At 46.6% G+C, this 21,837-nt stretch overlaps 5 protein-coding genes across 5 annotated transcripts; 4 read left to right on the top strand and 1 right to left on the bottom strand.

The window, feature by feature from the left end:
- Window positions 1-557: 557 nt before the first annotated feature.
- On the top strand, window positions 558-2,749 carry I302_101846 (uncharacterized protein; the record flags this gene model as incomplete). Its single annotated transcript, XM_019187226.1, has 8 exons — window positions 558-751; window positions 813-1,032; window positions 1,101-1,183; window positions 1,248-1,441; window positions 1,510-1,913; window positions 1,983-2,101; window positions 2,174-2,293; window positions 2,386-2,749. 8 exons carry the CDS (start codon window positions 558-560, stop codon window positions 2,747-2,749), a joined length of 1,698 nt encoding a protein of 565 aa, XP_019050104.1.
- Window positions 2,750-3,189: 440 nt separating this feature from the next.
- On the bottom strand, window positions 3,190-5,796 carry I302_101845 (uncharacterized protein; the record flags this gene model as incomplete). The annotated part of the gene is made up of 6 exons (XM_019187225.1): window positions 3,190-3,820; window positions 3,928-4,307; window positions 4,384-4,726; window positions 4,796-4,886; window positions 4,952-5,075; window positions 5,149-5,796. The coding sequence occupies 6 exons, from the start codon at window positions 5,794-5,796 to the stop codon at window positions 3,190-3,192; spliced, it is 2,217 nt and encodes a 738-aa protein (XP_019050103.1).
- An 842-nt stretch (window positions 5,797-6,638) lies between these two features.
- I302_101844 (uncharacterized protein) lies at window positions 6,639-11,276 on the top strand (the record flags this gene model as incomplete). The annotated part of the gene is made up of 27 exons (XM_065869372.1): window positions 6,639-6,807; window positions 6,882-7,363; window positions 7,428-7,515; window positions 7,574-7,655; window positions 7,714-7,787; window positions 7,872-8,052; window positions 8,121-8,140; window positions 8,211-8,308; window positions 8,361-8,385; window positions 8,456-8,481; window positions 8,542-8,626; window positions 8,688-8,705; window positions 8,779-8,853; window positions 8,908-8,921; window positions 8,977-9,055; window positions 9,104-9,183; window positions 9,252-9,523; window positions 9,605-9,707; window positions 9,771-9,814; window positions 9,880-9,934; window positions 10,005-10,024; window positions 10,089-10,098; window positions 10,154-10,222; window positions 10,286-10,299; window positions 10,362-10,490; window positions 10,555-10,952; window positions 11,023-11,276. 27 exons carry the CDS (start codon window positions 6,639-6,641, stop codon window positions 11,274-11,276), a joined length of 2,964 nt encoding a protein of 987 aa, XP_065725444.1.
- Window positions 11,277-11,790: 514 nt separating this feature from the next.
- Window positions 11,791-14,486, top strand: I302_101843 (uncharacterized protein; the record flags this gene model as incomplete). The annotated part of the gene is made up of 7 exons (XM_019187223.1): window positions 11,791-11,925; window positions 12,074-12,166; window positions 12,245-12,306; window positions 12,404-12,494; window positions 12,568-12,871; window positions 12,950-13,340; window positions 13,403-14,486. 7 exons carry the CDS (start codon window positions 11,791-11,793, stop codon window positions 14,484-14,486), a joined length of 2,160 nt encoding a protein of 719 aa, XP_019050101.1.
- Window positions 14,487-15,113: 627 nt separating this feature from the next.
- On the top strand, window positions 15,114-21,494 carry I302_101842 (uncharacterized protein; the record flags this gene model as incomplete). The annotated part of the gene is made up of 32 exons (XM_019187222.1): window positions 15,114-15,592; window positions 15,666-15,785; window positions 15,860-16,080; window positions 16,152-16,171; window positions 16,243-16,391; window positions 16,450-16,504; window positions 16,575-16,593; window positions 16,696-16,920; window positions 16,987-17,378; window positions 17,458-17,536; window positions 17,597-17,646; window positions 17,773-17,919; window positions 17,973-18,017; window positions 18,076-18,140; window positions 18,200-18,220; window positions 18,282-18,343; window positions 18,402-18,475; window positions 18,545-18,691; window positions 18,749-18,835; window positions 18,908-19,004; window positions 19,064-19,107; window positions 19,166-19,526; window positions 19,590-19,626; window positions 19,703-19,785; window positions 19,854-19,933; window positions 19,994-20,399; window positions 20,488-20,702; window positions 20,774-20,913; window positions 20,982-21,060; window positions 21,130-21,154; window positions 21,211-21,316; window positions 21,368-21,494. 32 exons carry the CDS (start codon window positions 15,114-15,116, stop codon window positions 21,492-21,494), a joined length of 4,257 nt encoding a protein of 1,418 aa, XP_019050100.1.
- Window positions 21,495-21,837: the final 343 nt, after the last annotated feature.

The raw sequence follows: 21,837 nt of genomic DNA, 5'->3' as shown, positions 1-21,837 counted from the left end.
TCTTTTCGCAATGCTTCCGTTGGCATTGAGGTCGTTAACGCATGACGAATAGCCTAGCGGAGAGCTTTACCATGGTATGTGAATGTACGCATTTACATGTGTAAAATTGGCAATTTGTTTTACCATACCCCGATTTGGCTATGCGGCAGATGACTTTGAGCCCCCCAAATTTACGTGAATTGGGATTTCTCACGTGAGATTTGCTGTTCTGTCTCATTCACCAGAGGTAGACGACGCTCGATGGCGTTTGGAATATGGGGCCGAGGAACAAAAGTTTCGGTTTGCCCCAAGGGGATCCCGCAATGATCAGCAGAAAGATGATCCCATCGTAGTACGTACCTTTACTATTTTGATACACGGCCAAGCCCCATTATGGCTTGGAGTAGACGAGGTTGATCAGATGAGATGGGAGCTGGGGTGATGGGTATATAAGATGTTGTGCTTCAATGTCAATGAGAGAAGTCACCCCCCAACAGCTTCTACAGCTACATAGCTAGACGGTCTTACACTCACTTTAGCTTGAAGCACCAAGCCAAACCAAATCAACTCGAATCATCATGTCATCCGAACATGATCTAGTCACCACCGAGCAGGAGGTGTTGGATAACATCAAGAGAGAGATTGACAACTATGACGAGGTTGTCGATTCTGCTCGAGCGGCCGTCGACGCTGAAAAGAGCTTGACTCTTCGAGAGGCTCTTCGAAGATACCCCCGAGCAGCCGGCTGGTCCATCTTGTTATCCACTGCCATGTAAGTCACCTCGTTGCTTCACTACGTGTGTGTAGCGAGCTGAGGACGTTTCTTGCGATAGTATCATGGAAGGTTTCGATGTAGTCCTGATTAACAACTTTTACGCGTTGCCTCAATTCTCCCAGAAGTACGGAGTACAGCTCCCAGATGGTACATACACTATCACCGCCGCATGGCAAGCTGGTTTATCTAATGGTGCTCAGGTTGGTGAGATTATCGGTCTCTGTCTCAACGGTTGGTCTTCCGAGAGATTCGGGTATAAGAAAACCATGATTGCTGCTGTGAGTGACACTTCTTCGCTCAATACAGCAATACAGCAAAGGTTGACTCACACGTGCTCTCATCGCAGTTGTCAATGATGATCTGTGCCATCTTCATCCCATTCTTCGCGAAAAATATTGAAACTCTACTCGCTGGTGAGATCTTACAAGGGTATGTGCCGAACCTCATCCTGGAACTCATGAGATGCTGGCTGACATTCAGGACCGTGATTTAGTATTCCTTGGGGAGTATTCCAAACTTTGACTACGGCCTATGCTGCTGAGATTTCACCTGTGGCTCTTCGTCCCTATTTGACCGCCTATGTCAACCTATGTTGGGTTATTGGACAAGTGATCGCTTCGGGTGTTCTTCGAGGAGTATTGCAATGGGACTCTCAATGGGCATACAGACTTCCGTTCGCTATGCAATGTGAGTTCTTCCTAACATGCCCTGCCTGTGCACGGCCGGGGCTGATATGCTTGGATGGGCGGTGGTAGGGATTTGGCCTCTCCCGATTTTGATTGGAACGATCTTCGCCCCCGAATCACCATGGTGGCAAGTCCGAACGGGCCAACACGAAGCCGCTAGAAAGACCATCCGAAGTCTCTTCAACAACCCTACTGAAGAAGAGGTCGAGAACTCCATTTCTCTCATGGTCCACACCAACGCTATCGAGAAGGAATTGTCGGCTGGTACCTCCTACTGGGACTGTTTCAAGGGTGTCGATCTTCGAAGGACAGAAGTGGCTTCGGGCGCTTGGATGATCCAGAATCTCTGTGGTTCCGCATTCATGGGATACTCGACCTTCTTCCTTGAACAGGCTGGTTTGGCTACTACCCACGCTTTCGATCTTTCGATCGCTCAATACGCTTTGGGTATCTGCGGTACCCTCTCTTCCTGGGTAAGTGATACAAACGGAGTCGCATCCTGGAATCACAAACCTGACTTGTTTGTGTGTATGTGTTCGCAGTTCTTGATGACTCGATTCGGTCGACGAAGACTTTACCTGATTGGTTTGTTCGGTATGATCTGTTTCCTGTTGGTCATCGGTGGAATGGGCTTTATCTCTCGATCAAACAGTGGTGCTCAGTGAGTAAAAAGGTTTTTCTTCGTCGTTTTTCGAAGAATTGTTTCACTAACGAATGAGTATGCACTGCTTAGATGGGCAATCGGAGCTATGTTACTTGCCTACACAGCGTTGTACGATGCCACCGTCGGACCAGTCTGCTACACCATCGTCGGAGAGATCTCCTCAACTAGATTACGAGCCAAGACCGTCGTGTGAGTTATATTCCTCTCTACCAAATATCAGCCTTCCTCATATGGTGATAGCTACACGACAGACGGACTGACAATCAACATTCCTAAAATAGTATCGCCCGAGTAGCATACAACATCATCGGTATTGTTAACGGTATCATCATGCCCTACTTCCTCAACACCCAAAAACTCAACTGGGGAGCCAAGACCGGCTGGTTCTGGGCCGGATTCTGCTTGCTCTGTTTCCTCTGGACTTTCTTCAGACTACCAGAAGCCAAGGATAGGACCTACGGTGAATTGGATGTCCTGTTTGAGAACAAGGTATCGGCCAGGAAATTCGCTAGTACCGTTGTGGACCAGTTCGCCGGACACGGTGTTGGTACCGGGTCACCTGCTGGCCAGATGGAAGATTACGATGAGAAGAAGTATGCGGTCAATAGTAGTAAGCCTGATGTTGTACATCTGGAAAGTATCTAGACTGCCGAGGTCACTCTGATGTCTGAGGTATAAGTGGTGAAAGAGAGAGAGACAGTGGAATGAAGAGTGCAGAAGAAGAGGAAGACAACTTGCCGTATGGTTGGGTGTCTGGTAGTATAGTGAAGATCAATAAGTTATATACATTATTATAGTAGTAGTCGTGGCCTTGTCGAATCCGAAGTATGTATGGTACTTGTTGTTCCGCTTATGTATGAATGGATGAAGAAGTTTAACAATCTTCTCAATCACGGTCCCCGCACGGTCCCCGTTCCAGACAAAGATACTGTCACGCCCGCATCATTCACTCCTACGGATTGCAAACCCGTAAGTCGAACCAATGAGACATAGATGATCACATACATAGAATCGATGTATACTAATCTATCAACAAACAATCCCAATCATCGCATCGTTCTTAAGCCCGCCTGACATCGAACTGACTAATCGCTATCCTCATCGTCGCCCGCACCCTGTCTCTCCCTAAAAGACTTCTCAATCTCCGCTCTCCTCTTCTCCCTAATCTTCTTCTGAAGCCTTATCCAATTTCCTATAGGTGTACTCTCGACAACCTCATTCTCCAAGAACCTATCTATCTCAGCTCTATCTCGAGGAGCGAACGATACGTTCCGTCTCTTCTGCTCGATGTATGTCTTGGTAGCTTCCAACTTATCTATCAAGGTTTTCAATTGCGAGACAACCTTGGGTGAACCAGCTTGTGATTTCTTGATGTGTCTCCTCAGTGTGATGAGGATAGGCAAGACGATCTCGGGGAACGCGATATTGAGTGAAATCAACGAATGATATTCCCCTAAGAGGAAGACCAACTCTTCTCCCAGACCTTCTTGGAAGATCCTGGTTTTGGGGTATGCTGCTGGAGCTCGGATTATATATTCGAAATCTAATGGTTTCAATGTGACCTTCTTGGGGTTTGATCGTTTGAATTCGGATGAATCAAGGATTTCCAGTAAGAATGGCGCGAGCGGGATGTAGGTGCCGGTCTTTTGGGTGATTCGCATGAGGGACTGGAGGATGTGAAATCGTAAGGGGAAATAACGAGATGAAGGGAGGAGTCTGATTATATGTAAAGGATATTAACTCAATCCCATCAACTAGCATGATTATCCGGACTTGATACAAGAGAAGATGGTAGAGATGTATGCGGGGAGATCATGACTCACCTGATAACACCCAAACTGATCTGGGTCAAAGGGAAGATCAAAGGTTTTAAGGGACTTTCCAGTCCACCATTATCTTTCAGACTTTGTATGCTTGCTGAACCAGCCAACACTTGACTCCAGAAATCGATACAATGGACGAATTGCCAATTATACACGTTCTTGAACGCCTCTTGATTCCCACCCGATCCCCCTGACGTACTTGAACGGATCACATTTCGTAGGTGGACGGCGAGCATACGAATGAAACCAAACGCATGTTGGTAAGATAATGAGGGTGAAAGTTGGTACAATTCGGAGGCGGTATTCTTCATCAAATTGAGGGAAGGGAGGGTGTGGGGAGTGGTGTTTCGGAGGGGAGGTAAGAGGGATCGGTAGATATTCTATGTTACACCATAGAGTTAGTCGAAGCAGATCACAGATAAGGTCGGTCTAGGAGTGGGATCTGTTATCGCTCACCCTCAAGCACAAATCTTTGACAGCATCATCACCAATAACAAACAACTGCCTAACAGCCAAGAAAGCAGCAATTCTAACTTGATCGCCTGCTGAGCCCCAGAGTTCCAATAATACCTTCAAGTATGCTCGCAAGTGTTTCCTAGCACCCATGATCCATGGTAGCAATTTGGTGGATTCGTTTATAGCTACAAGTAACAAAGAGCCTGCATCTTCGTCGGTCGATCCTGACGATAGTGAAGAAGGGGTGGTAGGGAGAGATTTGATAAGATGTAAGAGGGTTGAAAAGTGGGAGAGGATCAGTCGATTGAGCGATTGGTTGGGTGTTCTGAGTTGTTGCAGTTTGCTGTGGAATGTCAGACTTGATTCAGCACATTAAAATACGGCAAAGCGGATAAAGGTTGTGTAAGCTCACATTCTGCCGGTTGGCAAAGTCTTGTAAGGGAAGTGATGAGCGACTACAACGGGTGTGTACTTGAGAGCAGTGATGACAAGCTTGTTGAACACTAAGCAAGATGAGAAAGTCAGCTCAATCACGTATTCAATCGTGTGGCATAGCGGCCGATCTCACCTTGAGCACTGTCAATGGAATATTTGGTATCTAAACCACTTCCTTGATCGCCATCATCTTCATTCATGTGAGCAGCAGCACGGAACGCTACCAGCGTCTTTCGTAAAGATCGAATGGAGTGTTGCTGAATGATGAGTCTTTGTCAGCTTCTGTCTTCAGTCCAATGACTTTCTCAGACCAGGTACCCGGTAACTAACCTTGAGCATACCCTCTTGCCATCCTCTCAACATCTTCCCATTCACACTAATCTTCTTTCTCTCCTCCTCTTCTTCCTCCTCCATATCCTCGTCCTCTACGCCCTCATCATCACTCTCCATCGCTTCGTCCTCATCATCTTGTTTGGCCTTTCCCTTGGATTTACCAAAGTCCAACAAATCTTCATCGTTCTCCTTCAAATATTTGAAGAATTCAGGATCGTTCTTTTGTAAATCCTTCATGGCCTTTTTCATAGCTTGTTCATCCAGCAAATCCTCCTCACCCTCTTCTTCGTCTTCTTCCTCATCATCCTCATCTTCTGAGTCCAGCTCTTCCAACTCGGACTCATCCCCGGCCTCAATATCCAGACCGCCTTTCCCGAACAGCTCGTCCACGGTTTTCGCTACTCCTCCCGCCTTCCCACCTACACCTGCATCACCAACTTTTCTAGCTTCCCTCTCATCATCTTCGTCATCGTCCTCTCCACCTTCTAGATCTGATTCATCGGCATTACCACGCTGTTTCTGCCTCTGTGCTTTTCGGTCATCTTGCTTCCTCTTGGATTGCTGTTTGGATCGTCTGTTGGCGATTTGATCCTTGAGTTTACCGGACGAAGCAAACTTTTTGAACGCTTTGGATGTTTTGGCCATCTTGACGAACTTATAGCTCGACAACTGAGCTGTTTTGCTAATTCTTGAGTAAGTAGGAGGATATCGAGAGAGAGGGGTAATAACTATTTCTACTCTCACTCAAGCTCAAGCAAACCAAAGTCAAAATAAAAAGTTGAAAGAAATCTGCCCGCGGCAAGTGGAAGTCACTGGGACTTGGGATCACTTGATGCAAGAACGCCACCAACGGAGATATCGCCGTAATCCCGCGAGACTATCAGGTCGTGGTGGAGGTTGACCACCTGCTGTCATGATGGATGGATGGATGGATGGATGCATGTGATCACTCGACGCTAAAATGGGTTTCTTCCCCCTCTGTCTGCTCAAAGCTAGGAGGGGATTATCAAATCCAGCTATAAATGTCGTTATGTCAGTCCAGCGATACGTACGTTCACCCCGGCGGCATATGCGGGACCCACGTATGACCACAATTACGGGATTCACTAGCTCGAAACTACTCTGAAGGCGTTTGATCATAGCCCTCGTGACTCGTGTTCTTTCAAGGCATGTTGGAAATCGGACCGACCAAGGAAGGGGATCGTCATTCTCCTCGTACGGTCAATCAACAGCGATTAAATGGACTGGGATGTTTATGTATTTCTTACCGCTACAGGTTATAACAGATGTACTCGTACATGATCGCTCGTCATGGGGTGATACGGGACCCCTGAGAGAGACCCTTGGGGGGGATTTGATAACTAGCAGAGCGATAAACCATGAGTGGTAGATATATAAACTCGATTCCGTAGATGATCTCTCACTGATCCTTCTTTCATCTTCTGTTCAAGTATCAGTAAAAGTACTGATATCAATTGACAGCCAACATGAGATGGGCTACCACATTTGCTACCTTCATTCTGCCTCTAGCATCCATTGCTAGACCAGTATCCGAATATATTTTACATGCTAGGGATATTGGACAAACTACACCTGGTAGTACACCAGTTCTGAGCCAGCAGGCAGCTTTCTCGGGGGATGTAACTCAATGCAAAGGTGAGTTTCTTCCATCTAGCAGCTACATCATACCTTATTTTCAGCGTGTAGTCTAGCTGATGAAGATGATCTAGGTTATTACGTCGACCACACCGCTCCAAGCTCATCAGGCGGTCTTTTGGTCTACCTCACCCTCCTCGATAAATGTTCAGCATACGGTAACGACATCTCCTATCTTACCGTCTCGGTAGAATACGAAACGTCTACAAGACTCCATGTGCATATTTACGACAATGACATACACCAATATCAGGTCCCTCAATACGTCTTACCTCGACCGTCGTCCGATGACTGCTCACAAGACAAAAGCGATCTGAAGTTCGAGTACAACAGTAACCCGTTCGAATTTTGGATAACCAGAAAGGAAGACAATGCGGTATTGTTTGATACGAGATCAAAGAATATCCCGACATACGATGAGTCTATTCAGATCCAAGGCAATTACAGCAATTATACGGTCTTGCCTTCTCATCCGCTTATAGTGGAAGACCAATACCTCCAATTGTCATCTGCTTTACCCAATGGGGCGAACATCTATGGTCTGGGAGAAGTTATCGTATGTCATCTGATCCTACTGATCCGTGTCCCGCGGCAGGATTTTCAGCTGACGTGACGTACAGGCTGGAACGGGATATAGAAGGAATGAATCGGCTACCGTGCAGACTTTCTGGACTAGGGATGTCGGTGATCCAGTTGATGAAAACATGTGTAAGCTATCCCTTGATGAACAGAAACAGGACTGGCAGGATAGCTGATATCGCTTTAGACGGCGTTCATCCGATGTACATGGAAGTGAGATGGGATGAACAACCCAAGAAGTTGATGTCGCATGGTGTATTCTTGCTCAAGTGAGTGATGCGTGCTCACGTCTGTTTCGATATGTCCAGTTGACAATACGAACTCTAGCTCTAATGGAATGGATGTGATCTTGAGAGATGGTGTGATCGAATATAGAGCGATTGGAGGAACCTTTGATTTCTGTGAGTCGTCTGGCTCCTTTGGCCCTGACCAATTCCCTTCCTAGGTGACATTCATAATAAAGCTGACATCACTTCAAATTGTAGACTTCTTCTCCGGTCCATCTCCCAATGATGTAGCATCCCAATATGCTCAAGCAGTAGGCTTTCCCCAAGTAATGCCAGAATGGTCATTCGGTTTCCACCTTTGTAGATGGGGATATACCTCAGTGAACGATACGAGAACTACAGTAACCAGAATGAGAGAGGCTGGGATTCCTCTGGAAGTGTAAGTCTGCTATGAAAAACGTCTACCTTCCTCGATATCCTAGCTGATCTCTTGCTTTTGGGTAATAGGCAATGGAATGATATCGATTGTAAGTAGCATGTAGCATTAGTTGGCATTCTCCTAGTTATGGAAGGTAGCTAATATGGTATATTGCATAGGGATGAGAGCCTATAGGGAGTTCCAATTTGACCAAAATTACGCTCCAGACGAGTACAAAGCTTTTGTCGATGAGTTGCATTCTATGAATCAGCATTACGTGAGCTACCAATAATATGTGGAGATTTGATAAGCAGCTGACATTGTTATAGATCCCTATCATCGATGCTGCTATTGGTAAGTCAACTATACTACGTTCTCAGATCAGGGTTTGCTAAGAAGCTGATTTTGTGCGACATGTTTCCAGGATATCTCTATAACGATTCTGATGTGGTAAGTCCGATATATAGCCAGTCATGATCATATCAACGAGCTGACAGAGGGTTATATCAGTTCGACGTGTACTCTCGAGGTCACGAGCTTGATGTATGGATGAAGAACCCTGATGGCACAGAATATGTCGGAGCAGTATGGCCAGGTGAGCTATTCCTTTACCATTCATAGGGCTCCCAGCTGAGGCTCTCTTTCGTCGTTTGTAGGATTTACTGTCTTCCCTGGTAAGTCACCTCAGCTTCCCCACAGAAAAACGCCTTCGAGGATCTGGAAAGCAGAAGCTGAGTATGTTGGTAGATTGGTTCAACCCTAACATGCAGCAAGTATGGACTGAAGCGTTCTACAATCTCAGTCAAGTTGTAGACTTTGATGGTGAGCTTTCGCGATTCCTGTCTATAACTGTATACGAAGCTGACTTTCTCTCAGGAATTTGGCTTGATGTCAGCTGAGTGATTCATAGCACTTCGCGCCCCCAAGCTGATTCCCTGGATGCAGATGAACGAGCCTTCATCCTTCGTCGACGGATCAGCTACCAACTCCACTATTCCCATCGAGGATACTACGGTAGTTCCTCGTGAGTATCGCATCGAACAGATCTCAACACGCTAATGGACTTTGCTAGCCAACTACACACCTCAAGCACCTCCCGTGGATTTCCCAGAGGGATACTGGCCAAACATATCTGGATATAGTGGTAACGTCGTACGTGTATTTTATGACCTCGCAGCTAGCCCGGACGTGATGATAGATCAGCTGACGTGGAAGGACAGACTGTGAACGGGACTCTCACCTACGGTCAAAATGGCACTGCGCCCAAGAATACTGCCCTCCGTCGATCATACACCGTCGAAATCCAACAGGCCAAGCGAAACAATGGTGGCTCAGGCTCGACTACACCGGATCTACCATCTTACATACCGGAAATACAATACGTTGACGAACCTCCTTATCCTATTAGGAATCAGGCTGGTAGGTTGTCTGCTAAGACTGTTAGTCCCAATGCTACGCATTATGGTGGATTGCAAGAGTACAATGTGCACAAGTAAGTGAATACCTCCGTTTTCAATCCCACTCAATACCTACCGTAAATAGGGGGACTGACAATGTGAATTCTTGAAAATAGTCTCTGGGGAACCATGGAGGAACTGGCTACTCATAATACCTTATTGGATCTTAAGCCTGGTAGAAGACCGTTCATGGTGGCTAGGTCTACTTTCGCTGGTATAGTGAGTTAAGCTTTTCGGGCTACTGCCGGGATCTTCAACTCACATTCAAAATGCTTTTTGTAGGGACGAAAGACGGCTCATTGGCTTGGAGATAACTATTCTACCTTGTAAGTATACCTTACCTTGCTTCAATCAAGAGGTGGATTGAGTGTTCTTATTGTTTGATTTCTAGCGCATATATGAAGAGGGCTATTCAAGGTGTATTGCAGTTCAACTTGTTTGGTATTGTAAGTGCAACTTATCTTGTTCCCCCCACGAAAGTAGGTTGTAACTCATAAAGATACCTTGTTATTGCAGCCCATGGTCGGACCTGATACGTAAGCTCGTCATCTCCCCATGGTCTTGCGATGTTTCAGCTAATCATGATTGTGGGATTGACAGTTGCGGCTTTGTGAGTTAGCTCCCCCGATTGAGGCGCCGAGTAACTAAGCTGACTTTTGACTTAGAACGGTAACACCGATGAAGAGCTTTGTAATCGATGGATACAATTGAGCGCGTTCTTCCCGTTCTACAGGGTGAGCTCGCAACACTGAGACGTAGCTTAATGATCCAAGAGCTGACTTAATATATGAAATCAGAATCACAATACCAAGTATGTCACTTTACGATCGCATCCAATAACGCCGAAATGACGCTGATACCGGTCCGTCGCAGACTCGCCCTCTCCCAAGAGCCATATGTGTGGGACTCGGTACGAGATGCAAGTATCAAAGCTATCAACGCTAGATATGCTATGTTACCTTACTGGCAAACCCTCTTCGCTAAAGCAGCGGAATATGGAGCGTGAGTGTCCACATCGACTATATCGTGCGCCACAACGGTATACTGATCTGATATGTTGCTCTAGACCCCCCGTCGTACCGCTTTTCCACGAATTCGCCAACCCGTCTTACCTTTCCGTCGATTCACAATTCCTTATAGGATCTTCTATCTTGGTTACACCCGTTCTACAGCCAAACGAATCAAGTGTCTATGGTGTATTCCCAAATGACAATGGAGTTTTCTGGGTAGACTGGTGGACCCACACCAGACTCGATAATTCCAAGTATGATAACGTAAGCATTGACCTACCATTAGGAGAGATAGGTGTACACGTTCGAAGTGGAAGTGTGTTATTGGTATATGATCAACCGGAGTATACGGTAAAGGAAACGAGGGATGGAGGGTACGGATTGCTGGTGGTGTTGGATGGTAAAGGGTATGCCGAGGGGGATGCAAAGGTGGATGATGGGGATAGTTATCCTGGTGAGCTATCCTCTCCTTTCCTCTGATGGGTTGAGTGGGAAGAGTAGCTGATAGACGATGGATGGGGTAGTAACCGAATTGACATGTCTCTGTTTCACCGCTTCGGCTGGGAAGCTGACTTCAACCCCTGAGGGGAATTATCATATTGATGGACAACTCAACACCATCACCATCGTGGGAGTGTGGAACAGGCCTTCGAAAGTCAGTCTGAATGGAAAGGGTATTGATGGCGGTCAGATTGAATACGACGAGAGCGTAGGAAGAGTGAAAATTAGGGATGTCGGAGGTAATTTGAACGGGGAATGGACATTGGAATGGGAATGATAATTTGAGTGATATAATATGGACACTCGATCCGCTCAAACTTAAAGTATAATGATCAGGTCCTGATATAGCCTAGCTGTGAACTGCTGTATCTTCTCCAATCTCTTTTCCAGGCTCCTATGTATGTTTTCTAAATCAGTGCATGTACTAGGGTTCTTGATCGTGTTCATTTGCATTTGCCACTCGCACTCACCTTCCCCCACTCACGAGACCATGGCGGTGATCGCCGAGAGACAGAACAGACACGTCACAAGTACGAGTAACCAGTTGATGATGACATGCGTGTCTGGAAGTGCAACAATGCCTTTTTCCTTTCTCTTTCCTACTTCCATGTTCTCTCACTGCATTTCATATATCATAGAAATAAGAAATACACTTACAAGGTTGAAATGAGGATATAGAGGGGATAGCAAAGCAAAGTACAGTCGAAAGAAGTGGTATTCCTTCTCCGTCATAGCAATACCTAGCGTTCGAGCTTGTCGACTTGATACCTGTCCTTGAAACTTCGTACAAGATGGTCCCTCGATTAGCAGTGTACGGACTCTCCTCGACCCTCCTCGCTAGTGGGGTGGTGTACTCGGCGCTGAATACTAGACCCAATTTCTATGCTGCTGCTGTAGCCTTGGGGAGGAGTAGTGGTGCTTTGATGGTGAGTTGTCGGATTTCCATGGCTCAAGCTCAATCATAGGATCTGGGGTACGATAAGGGAGTACTTAATGGCGAGGAAGGCGTATGGGTCTGGCTGATCCGGGAGAAGGGTTCAGTGCTGATCTTGATATTTTTTGGTACATCGACAGGTCCTGGCCAACTTCGCATTGTTCAATACCATCCTATTTGGGATAGGGCTGAAGAAGATCTTCTTTGGGCAATTGAGAGCTATCGAATATGAGGTGAGTACCACCAATCTCGTCAGCTGAACGGTGAGGGATAAATATACAAGGACCAGCTGACGTGTCCGCGATGTGTAGCACCTTTTCGAACGGTTGTGGATATTCTTGACTGAGTCGCTGTTGGCTTTGACCATTTTCAGGTGAGTCTTGACTTCCAATACGTGAAATGCGGATCCCTGTACTTGCAATACTTGTATCGTGTGGGAACAATGCTGATTCAGCTGCTGAATATCGCAGAGACGACTTCTCAGCGCCGTTTGCGTTCATGTATGGGCTGCTGTTGTTTTTGAAATGCTTCCATTGGATCACAGCGGACAGGGTAGATTATGTGAGTATCATGAATACCTCTATTCGCCTTTCCCATGTTATAGACACTCATCCTGGCTTGCTCATAAACGCAGATGGATCAAATACCTCCTCCAGGCCCACCAACGCTATATCACATCCGAATCACTTCCATCATCCTCTTATTAGCAATATTCGATTTCGCCTTAGTATCATACTCGCTCGAAGCTATCTTATCGGAAGGTGTATCGGCTATGGTTCTCTTCGCATCTGAATTCACTATCCTGAACGCTTCAATACTCGGCACTGCTGCTAGGTATACTGTGGGATTGGTTGACCTGAGAAGAGCTAGAGGAAGAGCAGATGCGCCACCATGGGAGGAGAAATCCATGTGGTTATTTTACGTCGATTTGACTGTTGGTGAGTTGTCGTTCCACTGCAGCAACTTATACTGCTTCAACTGTCCGATACGTGCCGTGCTGATCTTCCTCACTCTAGATTTCATGAAGCTCCTCACCTACCTATCATTCTTCCTTGTCATACTCCTCCATTACGGTCTCCCTCTCCATATCCTCCGAGATGTCTACATGACTCTACGATCCTTCGTCTCTCGATGTGGTGATCTGATCAGATACAGGAGAGCCACAAGAGATATGGACGCGTTATATCCCGATGCAACTGAAGAAGAGATGGAAAGAGGTGGAGATAGGACGTGTATCATCTGTCGAGAAGAGATGATTCCCCGTGCGGTAGCGGAGCAAGAGGGTAATACTGGAAGTGGAGATGGTGGAGGACCGAATGAAACGCCCAAGAAGTTGGCATGCGGACATATCTTCCATTTCCATTGTTTGAGGAGTTGGTTGGAGAGACAACAGAGTTGTCCTACTTGGTAAGCTTTTCGACGCATTTCTGCCGCTCGCAATTCAAAGCTGATATCTCATCTGCTAACAGCCGAAGAGATGTCTTACATACACCCGCGCCTGCACCTGGTCGAGCAGCTGCTCAGCGGAATGCAGCTCCAGTGAATCCACCACCTGCCCAACCTGGCGCAGTACCTCAGCCGCCTCAGCAGCAGAATAGAGACAACATTCAACAAGCGTATAACGAGTACTTTCAACTACCTCGAATGGGCTGGGACAATCCTGTACCCAATGCCCCCGGTATTCCTACAGTGGCATCACCACAGGCTGGAGTTTCGGAAAATGCAGCACGAAGGGAGGATAGCGTAGATGAAAGGTTGCAGAGGGGAATATGGGGTGGTCCCATTGTACCTGGGCGGTTCTTCCCTGCTCCTCTAGGTGCTGCACCTAGATACCAACAATCCTCTCCTAATGCTGGACCCAGCTCCAATCCCATGGGTACCTATCGACCATCACCTTTATCTACCAATCAGCCCGACAATCCCAATCGTGCACCACCAATATCGAGAAGAGAATCCCACTTGTCCGTACCTGCTACACCACAGCTTTCAGGACATGTCACCCCTTTCTCATCGAATCCTCCTGTAGTCTTTTCTCCTACAGGCACTGCAAGACCTGTACCGAAAGTTGAGGGGAACGAAGATGATGGCGACGAGGTGGAAGAGGTTGTAGAGGATGAATCGGCAGTAAGGAGGAAAGCTGCTGAAGCTGCTTTGAGGAGATTTGGCGGCTTGTCGTCCGCCTTATCGGGAGAGAAAGGAAAAGGCAAGGCGAAAGTGGTGGAGCCCGAGATTGAAGTTGAAAAGAATGTGGAACTGGACGATTGGGAAACTTTACCTACAGTTCATCCGAGATTGATACCTTCTTCTTCAGATTTACTTTCCGGACATCGTCGGCCTATGAGCACAGATGCGACGGTATCGGCGGGAGATCTAGACGAGAGGATACAAGTGCTTAGGAAAGTGGATGAGACGATCTGGGACCTCGTTGGTGAATTGACGAGATTGCAGAGCTCATGGCAAGGGCATAGAGAGGAGTCTAGTATTGATCTCCCGGGCGGGAGCAGAGCAGGGATTGATAGACCTAGGATCGAGATTCCTGATGAAGATGAGTAGATGGGCTTGGGAATGATGTAGAGCTTAGAGTTGTTGTTGATACCATATGCACTTATGTTTGCTTGACAACTCACGAGCATCGTTGATTGGTCCTGCATCCGAAAAGCATCCCAATACATCCGCTGGAATGCCGGGTTGGATTGATCCGATGGTCCGTGATGTGATGTGATGTGCCTGGATTACTGGGGATTATATGACGCGGAGACTAAAACGGAGACGGGCATCTCCAAATGTCATAATTCACAATTGGTTCTTGATGGTCTCGAGGAGGTACATGAATCATCGCAAGTATGACTCATGTCATCGTTGAACATATGTGTATAATTAGTTGGACAGTCTTTCTCCTCCAAGAGATCTAGACAGATATAGAGGGACAGTACAGTAGGTTCACAACGAAGAGTCAAGAGTGGAGGCATCGATATATTGTTTGTTTGGTTCGATCGGATAGTAAGTGATTTTGAAACTCCCTAATTCATCTCGGGAGGGACGCTTGGCTCCATCCTGATGATCCGATATTTCGAGCCATGAGCTGATCTATACGCTTATTAGCAGCTTTGGAACGAGATGTCGAATCACCATGATGCAGACTTCGACAAGCATGATACTGGAATCGCTGGGCCTCCGAGGATGCAGATACCGGTCTTGGGCCCTCCTATAGGTCAGTCAAGCTCGCACAACGCGGGAAGTAGCTCGAGGATAGGGGAGAAATCGGACTCCAATCTAGAGAGGGCGCAGGACAAAGAGAACGCAAAATTGAAAAATCAAGAATCTACCTTGTTAGCAGAAGGAGAGCAGCGGACACTGCAGTTGTCCCACAAGGCTGAGATTGATACCAGCAAGGAGTCGGGATCATCGTCAGCTCGACAGAATGTCGATGGACCCATTATACCAGATCGGACGTCCTCCTTCCCTGCTGCTCCCAACTCCAACATCAATCAAGACTCATCACCTGAGAATCATGAACTCCAAGCTCTGCCTTCGTATCATGACTTAGTTACTACTCAATCGAACGACGTCAATGCTCTACTCAACTTGCCTCCACCATTACCTTTCCATCTTTCCGTAGAGGGCTTGACGATAGGTGTACCGGATAAGAAGGTTATACCGTAGGTCCTTGTTCTACCCGCGTGGGATGACTGACATTTGTAGACGAGCTACTGATCGAACACCTTGTTCTAGTTGGATACCAAAATTCCTCAGTAAAGAGAAACCTGCTGCAATAGGAGAGGAGAAACCAAGAAAGAAGTGGATCTTAAAAGATGTAGGGTGCGAGTGTCGTAGTGGGGAGGTATTAGCTATGTGAGTGTGCGGTTCTGTGGACTCATGCCCGTTTCTATCGCACTTTCAATGGCTTACTCTTCATCATTTGACAGTCTTGGTGGTTCAGGTTCTGGAAAGACAACACTGCTCAACGCTATAGCCCATCGATTATCTGGCCTGCCCACCCAATCAGGTCAAGTAGCGTATTATGCCGCTACTCCCCAGACCTCGACGGCACAGACAGCCGTGAGAGGTAAGAAACTGAGCAAGGGCGAGGTGAAGAGAAGAATAGGTTTTGTGAGACAACAGGATTATCTGGTAGAATGCTTGACTGGTATGTCTAGATCCACCTTCTCGGTTTGAGCTGTTCAGCAAGAATGACGCACTGATACGGTTTCATGGTAGTTCGAGAAACTTTGACATACGTGCGTGACCTGCTTTTCTCCTTTATTTATGTGCTTACGAGGCTGACGATCCAATATTGATGCTGGGATAGGCTGCCAAACTTCGATTACCCACTTCCCTTTCCAACGAGACTATAACGCATATCGTAGATCAGACGATAGATGAGCTTGGGTTGAGAGATGCGGCGGATACGGTCGTTGGAGGACCTTTGCGGAAAGGTATATCAGGTGGTGAGAAGAGGTCAGTGTGAGACCAACGAAAGCGAGGGACTCAAATTCACAAAAAACATTTTGACTAGGCGGTTGTCGATCGGCTGCGTTCTGGTTACTCTTCCTAGCGTGTTGATACTTGATGTAAGGTCATCTGTAGTACATGAATGCTTCTTTCGCTTATGAGCTGACCCATGGATTGCATTACTGATAGGAACCGACTTCTGGGCTCGGTGGGTCAACTTGTCATCTATCCTTCATCAAGCATATCAATCTAGCTCGATAGTATATGTTGTTGACCGGAAATTTAACTCAATCATAATTATCATTCACAGACGCCTTTACATCCTACCTCCTCCTTCTCACTCTGTCCCATCTCGCTCGTCGTGGCAGAACTATCATCTTGTCGATTCACGCCCCCCGATCAGACGCTTTCGACATATTCGATCGTATAGCATTACTGTCCAAAGGCGAAATAGTCTATTCCGGCTTAAGGAGCGATTGTCTAGGATGGTTCGGAGGGTTAGGCGAACACGTAGAGAAGGGTGTCAACCCATTAGGTAAATATCAGTATTTTCCAGCAGCGGATCATCACAGAATGATATTGACGAGGATGGTACTTGTAGATTTCCTGATAGATATCTCGACAGTCGATAATCGAAATTCTGAAAATGAAGAAAGCTCGCGAGCCCGAGTGACAACCTTGGTGGATGCTTGGCGATCGAGATCACCTGATCAATTCGATAATAGACTATCCAAAACTTCGATAGATTCGTCAATCTCGGCGATCGACGGTACCAACCAGAATCAAGATGTCGCAACTACAGATATGGAGAAAGGACAATCGCCAGTAGACGCAAGAGATGAGAAGAGACCGGGATTATGGAAACAGACTGCTGTTCTCACTGCTAGAGCTCATAGGAACGTCTATAGGAATGTACCTCAGTTGGTTGGATTCTTGGTGCAGGCCATTGTGCTGGGTGTTATAATCGGTGTAACTTATTATAGGTTACCAGAGGTGGGTGATCTTCCCCTTTTCTACATCAGGAAATGACTATTAATCTGATAAGCTGATCTTGCGATTGCACATGGTCCAGACACCAACTGGCATTCAGAGTTTGAAAAATTTGAGTTTCCAGTTGATCCCTGGTGTTTTCTATCTACAGCAAGTGTTTTGTGGGTTCTGATACTACCCTCTCATGAGCCAATATAGACGACTGATGAATCGTTACATAGGGATATACAAGTTCTGTACCGATTTGGTCATATTCGACCGTGAACGAGAGGTGAGTAAAGATAGCTTACTGGCAATGGATGATCCTGATAATTCTTTTCTACCATCCAGGATCGATTATACGTAAGTTTGGTCTCATAGAATCTATACCATAAAAGCTGATGTCCATTCACAACAGGACGTTACACCATATATAATATCAGATTTCATCTCATATCTCTTACCCAGCATACTGTCTCCTACCATTTATGTTGTATTAGTATATTTTATCTCAAGATTACGGACGGAAGATCTAGCTGCCAGATTATTCACTTCGATCGCTTCGGTGAGGACTTCGTCGCAGGATATCGGGTCGCAGCGTACTGATGACGAGAATAGACTATTTTGGTTCAATTTGCTACTCAAGGATTGTCACTGGTCTCAGTAAGCCATATGCCTTTTCTGATCCTTATCTGGCGCTTATCGATCACATAAATATTAGGCATCCCTTCTGAGATCTTTCTCCGCTGCCTCGTTGGTAGGCAACGCTTTTAATCTATTTATGATGTAAGTGCATTGGGGACAAGGGAATCGAGTTCAAATAGCTGCTAATGCCAATCCCACAGCATGAGTTCCGGTTTCATCGTGTAAGTAAACATTCGATGTGAGGGTAGTAACACAGAATTGGCACTAACGCGACACGTTCAGCACACATGTGCCAGCCTATGTGGCTTGGATAAGATGGCTCAGTCCATATTTCTATTCGTTCCGTAAGAGACCTCCTGCCCTTTTGTGGAGATTGAACCATTAAATCGAGAACCCATACAGGTATAATTGCAACGACCCAGTTCAAAGATCGTTTGTTCGATTGCCCCCAAGATTCAGCTGCCAATCTCAATCAGGTATGTCTGGGCGCGTTTATGCTCTTCCTGAACATCGATGCTGAGTTACCATGTGACTCGTTCTCGCAGTGCGACGGGAACAATGTACTCAATGGGCTTAGATTCGATGCGTCGATCAATATCGGAGCATGGTTCGGAGGACTTATAGGAGTAACGGTGGTAGAGTACGCGCTTGCTTGCTTCATCCTTTGGATTTACCCTGCTGGAGGTGTCAAAGTGAGTCGCGACTTTGGGACATAACCTGACATGAGCTGATCTGATTTCTGGTCGTAGCACGCTTCCGAGATCGAAAGTCATAATAGAGGAAAAGGGACCGATGTGATGGAGAGTCACATGACAAGGGACAAAATTGATGTTTCCGTAAGCCATGCTTCGCTTATCAGACAGATCGCTCCGTATTGAGACTTACAAGACCATCGCTTATCACATCAGGTTAATAACCTCACTTTGACCTGGGAGAGAAAGGGCCGAGGAGCAGTGAAAGATAAGAATAAGATTATTCTCAATGACGTCTCTGTCAATTTCCCTGGTATGTACTACTGGAAGATAGCCAAGTGGAAAATCCAGCTAATGTGATGCATGACACAGCTGGCGAGATCTCCGCCATTTTAGGTCCATCAGGTGCTGGAAAAGTGAGCTAGCGCATCCGAGGCCACTGCGATCAGAGCTGAGCTAATAATACACATTCAGTCAACCCTATTACAGCTCATCGCAGGACGTTCCCTCAACCCCGGTCCTCTATCTCGCTTCACACAATCCGGTTCCCTCCTCTTTGCAGGCGAATTAGCTTCCCAAGCATCTCAATCGAACGTCGCCTTTGTAGAGCAAGATGACGATTGGCACCTACCCTCCTTGACTGTCAGAGAAACACTTACATACGCCGCTATACTGAGATTACCCGATAAGATGCCTAGAAAGCAGAAGATTGCCAGAGCTGAGACGGTCCTGAGGATGTTGGGTCTGAAGGATTGTGCGGATTTGCCTGTTGGTGGGCAGTTGTTAAAGGGGATTAGCGGGGGTGAGAAAAGGAGGCTGAGTTTGGCGGTTCAGAGTGAGCTGAGCTTGAGCTTCTACCAGATGATGCTCGATAGCTGATGGGTGATTGAGGGGGTAGTGATCAATGATCCGGCTGTTTTGGTGGTCGATGAGCCGTGAGTGATCCTGCTGTGTTGTGCTGTGATACATCACGGTCATGTGTTTACGAAATGTTGTGTGCATTATCGGTAGAACCTCTGGCCTTGATGCGAGTATAGCTCTAAGCGTTATGCAGGTACTTCGAGATATCGCTGCTACTGGAAGGACGGTTATTGGTGTGTTAATTTACTGTTTCGTATGGAGTGTGTTGCGGACGAACGATAGCTGATTCAGTTTCGTCCAGCTACCATACATCAGCCTCGAAGTGACATCTGGAAACTGGCAGACAATGTTACTCTGTTAGCTAAGGGAGGTGTCGTAGCGGTGGGTCTGCCAGCATTTCCGATCCCTCAACCTCACAATACTGATCTGGAATGGTCTCAGTTCAACGGCAAACGATCCGAGGCTGTCGAATACTTCACATCAATCGGTCATCCAATGCCATCCGAATTCTTCAACCCCGCCGACCACCTCCTCGACCTGGTATCGGTTGATCCTCGTCCACAAGGGTACGAATCGTCTCTCTCCCGAGTAAGGGGCCTAACTTCACAATGGTCCTCTCGATCCACTGAGGAGAACGGAGAGGAATCGGAGAAGAGGAACACCTCAAAAGTACTGTCGAAAGGAGGCGGCACCACCTCAATGAGAGTCGCACTGCCCGTTGTGCTTGAACGGCATTGGAAGAATCTCTGGAGGAGGAAAGATGTGTTTTTCAATAGATTGGTACAGACTCCGTTATTGGGGGCTATGTTTATCTTGTTTTTTCAAAGGTTGAACCACGGGCCTTCAGGTGAGTGATCGAATGTCTCCGATCTAAAGCTTGATGTTGTGCTTTGCGATCATATAACGCTCAGCTCATATTGATGATGGGTTCGCAGGTGCACAAGATCGTATTGGTATAACCATTGAATCAACCTCTGCTATCGCTTTTGTCGGTCTCCTCAATGCCATGGCCATCTTTCCTGCCGATAGGAATTTGTATCTACACGAAGCGAAATCAAGCGCTCGATATTCCCCTGCTACTTTTGTCATCACGTATACCTTGGTAGAGCTTGGATTTGAGCTTGCTGGAGGGTTCGGATATGCAGCTATCGTGAGTATACACTGTACCTCTATATCAGCCGTTGAAGCTCGATGGAGAAGCTGATAATCCTATCACGACAGATGAACATCGGTGTAGGCATGCAAACCTCTGTTAGGATTTATTTCGAATTCGCGATTACCATTTGGGCGATGGTCAATATGGGTGAAAGTTTCGCTATGATCTTTGGGATTTGGATCCAAACTGAGGGTCTGACCGTCACGTAAGTCATGCTACCAAATAAGGAACGACAGAATTGTCTCTAATATCCGCTGACATGTCTTATGGCAGTGTTGTTTCGACTATCTTATCTATGATCGGTCAAGTCAGTGGTGTAATTTCGTTGAGTGTGCCTACTTGGCTAGCTGGGGTAAGTGTCATTTCTCGACTATTGGGTATCTGGTGGTGGTACTTGCTAAGACTAATCGCTCTGCCGTAGCTGGCCTGGGGTACTTGTGTCAAAGGTGAGTCATCCCCTTGACATCGATAGCAAGGTTCGACTGACATGATTCCTTCACAGCGGCTACCCGTATTCAGATCATCAACGAGTCTGTCGGATTGGTATTCGAATGTACACCTGACGAGATATCTTCAGGAGCATGTGTAGCGCAGAGTGGAGAGCAATTGTAAGTCACACCACCAACCGTGTAGCAGAGCCTAGCTAAGATAGCTTCAAGACTGGCTCTCTTCGGATGGAGAGATCTCAATACAGCTAGATACATGGGTATAATGGTAGCGATCGCGGTGGCCTGGAGGATCGTCGCTTGGCTCAACCTCGCGGGTAGAGTAGGCGGACTGAGATGAGGCAAACGTTTACGCAGAGGTCATCGGAAATTTATACGGAAGCAGATACCATCCGGATGTATGACTAGATTTGTAGCGCACTGTTATACCATGTCTTGTATATTTGTACATTGTGTTTCGTACATCCATTGGAAAATCAATCCGACCGGAGATCGTTCCAGGGTGAGGCGGAGGTTGCCGATCTAATCATGATAGCACTAAGATCTTATCGATGACGATGCTGACGTCAAAATGAGAAACAAAGCAAGTGCGAATGGAATTTGTGATTGAGAAGCACAAAGGAAAGAATCATTGTGTTTAGCATTCTTCCCATCAGATCGTCGAGTTACAACTTTCATCTGGT

Source organism: Kwoniella bestiolae, chromosome 1, assembly GCF_000512585.2.
Source record: "Kwoniella bestiolae CBS 10118 chromosome 1, complete sequence".
In the NCBI taxonomy this organism is placed as follows: Eukaryota; Fungi; Basidiomycota; class Tremellomycetes; order Tremellales; family Cryptococcaceae; genus Kwoniella; species Kwoniella bestiolae.
The sequence above is the reverse complement of the archived record's forward strand: the minus strand, read 5'-3'. Positions and strand labels throughout refer to the sequence as shown.